The sequence below is a fragment of the Maniola jurtina genome, chromosome W (genome assembly GCF_905333055.1).
Source record: "Maniola jurtina chromosome W, ilManJurt1.1, whole genome shotgun sequence".
NCBI classification, from domain to species: Eukaryota; Metazoa; Arthropoda; class Insecta; order Lepidoptera; family Nymphalidae; genus Maniola; species Maniola jurtina.
In genome coordinates, this window is record NC_060057.1 from 3,892,393 (window position 1) to 3,898,398 (window position 6,006).

The 6,006-nt window shown below is 36.9% G+C and overlaps 1 protein-coding gene across 1 annotated transcript; it reads left to right on the forward strand.

Annotated features, from left to right (window-relative positions):
- Positions 1–4,049: 4,049 nt before the first annotated feature.
- On the forward strand, positions 4,050–5,141 carry LOC123879820 (spindle pole body component 110-like). The gene has a single exon (XM_045927713.1). It carries the CDS (start codon positions 4,050–4,052, stop codon positions 5,139–5,141), a length of 1,092 nt encoding a protein of 363 aa, XP_045783669.1.
- The last annotated feature ends 865 nt before the right edge of the window (positions 5,142–6,006 follow it).

Sequence of the window (6,006 nt, forward strand, 5' to 3'; positions counted from 1 at the left end):
AGGCACAGAGGCAGGCTGGTGGTCTGTCACCTGTTAACAACAAAAATCTTGTCACACTCAAAAATATAAGATTAGATAAATATGAATAATGAATTAAGTCGATATTACTGCCCACAAGCACAATATGCAATTGTCTTCAATGAAAATGTTACTAGGTATCATCCCCTGATAATAACCATGTATTCACTCAGAACTTATTCAACAACATATCTGCGACTCATGGAATACCCCCTAGAGAGGTGGTCTGTGCTGCGACTTTATCCTAAATGAACATTTAAGTGAAATCAAAATAGCTGTACTGAATACTTACCACTTGAAGTGCAATCCAGTGTTGTATTTACATAACCTCTACAAATTCAAGGCTATTATGTCTACTCCTTTGATTTAGGTACAGCGGTGCCACAATTAATACATCTCAATTCAGTGGGAGTCGTGGGTTCCGTATTCAATCCGTGGTCAATAGTAGGGCTTCGATCAGCAGTCAATAGCCAGTACCGGTAGGGATACCAGGGTCTTCATAAATGGCGTCATCGGTGTCCCAACTCCCATTATTAATAACAAAAATCGAGATAAAAAAATAAACCTGTGCAATAAACAATGCAATACTTAGTACAAATACAGTCCGACAATTGACAAGGCTCTTTTGACGCAAGGCCAAAAAATCGCAAATAAAGCCGCCACATAAAGAAGTGCATTTGTTGATAGTTCTCTGTGTTGAGTCGGTATAAGCTACAACAGCGCCCTCATTCAAGTGCCAAAAGAGCTTTAAGATGAACACACACTTATCCGAGCCGAACGCGTCGAACGAACCGAACAAAACGAATTTTAGAATACTGTATATGAAATCTCATGAAACCTCGATAGTTCCAATTTGAACAATTCGACGCGAGGAAATGTGCGAGATTTCAAGAGATGTCATATACAAAATTCTAAAATTCATTTCATTCGACTCGTTTTCGACGCATTCGGCTTGGATAAGTTTGTGTTTACCTTTATCTGTAAACGAAAATGACAAGTCAAAAGCATCAAAAGAGTACTACTCTATGGTCTAGGGTTGCTATTTTTAAGAAAAAATTACATCGATTATTTAATCGATTTAAATTTTTTTCTAGTCGAGCCGGAAAGTCCTTGAGTAAAGATCACGTATAAACAAGCGTAGTGTGGGACGCCCTCCAGCACAATGGACCGACGACATTTAATAGAAAGGATAACTTTTATATTTAGGGAATATATTATTATACACTAGCTGATGCCCGCAGCTTCGCCCGCATGGATTAATCAGATCCCCTGCAGCATCAGGATTGAGGAGTTGGACTCCAAATTTTTTATGAAACAATGTCGTGAAGTTCCTCTATCGATTAAAAAAGAAATGACGCAAATCGGTTCAGAAATCTCGGAGATTTCGGTGTACATAGGTAGAAAAACACAACTCCCTTTTTGAAAGTTGGTTAAAAAAGTAGCCTATGTTACTCCCTGGTCAATTCTCTACTTGTCTGTGAAAACCCCGTCAAAATCTGTCCAGCCGTTCCGAAGATTAGCCTTTTCAAACAGACAGACAGACAGACAGACAAAAATTTTAAAAACATGTGATTCAGTGTTGGTATCGTTCAAATAACTATATGAGCTTAATATGAGGCAGTTATTTCGAAATTACAGACAGACACTCCAATTTTATTTATTAGATTAAATTTTTTTCGAGCAATATAATTTAGTCGTAGAGACAATGGCCGTTGGAGCCGGAAAGTCCTTGAGTAAAGATCACGTATAAACAAGCGTAGTGTGGGACGCCCTCCAGCACAATGGACCGACGACATTTAATAGAAAGGATAACTTTTATATTTAGGGAATATATTATTATACACTAGCTGATGCCCGCAGCTTCGCCCGCATGGATTAATCAGATCCCCTGCAGCATCAGGATTGAGGAGTTGGACTCCAAATTTTTTATGAAACAATGTCGTGAAGTTCCTCTATCGATTAAAAAAGAAATGACGCAAATCGGTTCAGAAATCTCGGAGATTTCGGTGTACATAGGTAGAAAAACACAACTCCCTTTTTGAAAGTTGGTTAAAAAAGTAGCCTATGTTACTTCCTGGTCAATTCTCTACTTGTCTGTGAAAACCCCGTCAAAATCTGTCCAGCCGTTCCGAAGATTAGCCTTTTCAAACAGACAGACAGACAGACAGACAAAAATTTTAAAAACATGTGATTCAGTGTTGGTATCGTTCAAATAACTATATGAGCTTAATATGAGGTAGTTATTTCGAAATTACAGACAGACACTCCAATTTTATTTATTAGATTAAATTGTTTTCGAGCAATATAATTTAGTCGTAGAGACAATGGCCGTTGGAGCCGGAAAGTCCTTGAGTAAAGATCACGTATAAACAAGCGTAGTGTGGGACGCCCTCCAGCACAATGGACCGACGACATTTAATAGAAAGGATAACTTTTATATTTAGGGAATATATTATTATACACTAGCTGATGCCCGCAGCTTCGCCCGCATGGATTAATCAGATCCCCTGCAGCATCAGGATTGAGGAGTTGGACTCCAAATTTTTTATGAAACAATGTCGTGAAGTTCCTCTATCGATTAAAAAAGAAATGACGCAAATCGGTTCAGAAATCTCGGAGATTTCGGTGTACATAGGTAGAAAAACACAACTCCCTTTTTGAAAGTTGGTTAAAAAAGTAGCCTATGTTACTCCCTGGTCAATTCTCTACTTGTCTGTGAAAACCCCGTCAAAATCTGTCCAGCCGTTCCGAAGATTAGCCTTTTCAAACAGACAGACAGACAGACAGACAAAAATTTTAAAAACATGTGATTCAGTGTTGGTATCGTTCAAATAACTATATGAGCTTAATATGAGGTAGTTATTTCGAAATTACAGACAGACACTCCAATTTTATTTATTAGAAAGAAAGAATATAGATTTAAATAAAAAAATAATTTATTTATTTCTGAATATATAAGTGAAGGTGATATGCATGTTAAAACGTGTTGTTTAATTAAAAATTGGTTGTCTGTAAAGTCGGTTTACTGACGATAGTTGAACGTGACAACAAAGGCCGATTGTGCTTCTTTGTCGCTCGTTCCGCGCTCTCGCTTTGGAAGCCTTACATGGAACGCCTCATAGCGAGGTAACGCCGCATAAGTCATGTTTTTTCGTGCGTGCAGCCGGCTCTATCGAATTATAAGATGTTGTCACGTCAAAAATTCAAATTATAACTGTTTCTTTATTTTAAATTCAATGTAAAGATATTTTTGAATCGATTATTTGTTATTATATAATTATTTTTAAAAGCTGGCAACGGTACATAATCAAATCACCAAAAGGAAATAAACCGGTATTAAATAATTAATGGATTAAAATACTTAAAAATAAAGCTTTTATCAGTTTATATTGATACAACTGAATATCACAAATAATCATGATTTAATTTACGACAGTTTTTGGTATAATCGTTTTTTTGTATGAGTTCTGTTCACATTTAGCCAATCTTGTACTATTTCCTTTGTGGTTATTAACATAATCCCCCCGCCGCGCGCCGCGGGTACATAACTTCAGTGTAACATCTCCGTTGCAAATTTAAGTTTTTAAAATAAATTAAGCACAATTCAGCTACCAGTTAGTGTTTATTACGTTATTGGACACGAAAGCAAACTGGACAATCATTATATTAGCAATGTGGAATGCAGTAAAGTGCTATAAACAGTGAATCAATTCTTAACCAGTGCACAGTGTATAATCTAAGTGAAGTGTCAACGCTCAAACTACCTTCTTAGATAAACATATTCTCTGACGTAAACAAAGTTCACGATTCCGAAACATATTTTTACCAGTGACTATTGTAACTACAATGGCGCAGTGTACAATGTAGCAGACTGAATATCTATAAAGCCCGTACATTCCTGGTTCAAACCTCACTCATCTAAAAATTTTTTTTTCTTTTTTTAATCACTTTTTATGATTTATCTGATATATTTTAAATAAGAAAAATATTTTGAACTTTTGGCTTTTATAGTTTTGTTATTTTAACCGAAAATGCCCGGCTTATGTGCAGCTTGTAATAACAATGTCCTAGTTACGCAAAAAAGATTGAAGTGCTCTGTCGGGAGTTGCGCTCTGCTGTACCACAGTGAATGCGTAAACTATGACGACGTCAACCCATCAATTCGAGCGACATGGGTCTGTCCTTCTTGCACCGTTAGCAAGCCTAAACAGGATAACAGCAATACACCAATTCAAGGCAAAAATCGCAAGCAGCAATCGCCCGATAATGCAACCGTCTTGCCGCCACTATTGGGCACGACAAGTAGTCCAAATCAAGATGTTATTATAAACGAGATAAGAAATTTGCGTCGAGAAATGAAGGAACACTTCGAAAACCAACAAGTAAGCCTTAATAAGTTCGATGCCAAGCTTACCGAAGTCCAAAAAGAAGTAAGGGACCTTGGAGGCAAATTTTGTACACTAAAGGAGGAAGTGGATGAGCTCACAAAGTCTGTGCAATTCTTGTCTAATGCTTATGATGACCAGATTGGGTTAAATGAAGAATCCAAAAAGTCCCTGTCGAATTTAAATACGGAAAACCAAAATTTGCGATCGCAAATGATTGACTTGAATAGCAAAATTGATCACCTTGAGCAGCAAGCTAGAGATTGTAACGTTGAGCTTCAGTGCATCCCGGAAACCAAAAATGAGAATATCCTCACCATTGTCCAGCAGATGGCATCAGTTGTCTCTTGCGACCTAACAGATGGCAGCATACTGAACTTTCACAGAGTTGCTAAGATGGACACACAATCACAACGACCGCGAAGCATTGTAGTGAAATTGTCCAGCCCAAGAGTACGAGACGATTTACTTGCGGCCGTTAAACGTTTTAATAAGAAAAATCCACAGAACAAGCTGAATACGTCTCATTTAGGTTTCGCTGGTCAGACCACACCTATATACATCATGGAACATTTATCCCCGAAGAATAAAAAATTACATGCTTCCACTAGACTAGCTGCGAGAGAGAAGAAATACGAATTTGTATGGATAAGAAATGGTCGTATATTTGTTCGTAAAAACAATGGAGCTGCAGCACTGTGGATAAAAAATACTGAAACTCTAAACGGCTTACATTAGTAAATCAATTCTGTATGCATGCATTAACATTTTTATTGTATAAAATTCACGCTAAATATTTTTTACCAAAATGTACGAGGTCTAAGGACCAAAACAGAAGATATCTATACAGCGGCTCTATATCAGGACTACGATTTAATAATTTTGACCGAGACTTGGTTGAACAACACGATTTTCGATAATGAAATCCTAGATAGTCGTTATATCTTACACAGGCGAGATCGCTCTTCGTGTCCACTATCTTGCCATAAAAAAGAAGGTGGTGGGGTAGCAATTGCCGTTAGTAAAAAATTTGAGTCCGTCAGGAAGTACGAATGGGAATCTGTATGTGAAGATTTATGGATAGCGATTAAAGTCAGTCATAATATTTTTATATATGTTTGTGGTGTCTATGTTCCTCCGCCTGTCAAGGAAGATTACTTGGAATGCTTTTTTAAAAGTGTGACTGATATTTGTAACAACAAAATAGGTCAAGATTCACCAACTCTTATCATTGGTGACTTCAATTTACCTAACATTTCTTGGGCAACCGATTCGAATAGTAACGGCTTAATGTCTGGTCAAATAGGTAGTAATATAGATAGTCTCTTTTTGGAGCACATTGCTTTCAATAACTTGAAACAATGCAATCTTATTGAAAACATAAACGCCCGTATTTTAGACTTAGTTCTTACAAATAATACTGATTGGATACAAGTAAAAAAAGAAGATAATGCTTTGGTCACAATAGACAACCATCATCCACCACTACAAATTATTTTAACATTAAATTGTAACCGCTACATGAAACCTTCTCGTACACCATTTCTCAATTTCTTCCTATGTGACTATGATAATGTCTGTAATGAACTGGATCAAATAGATT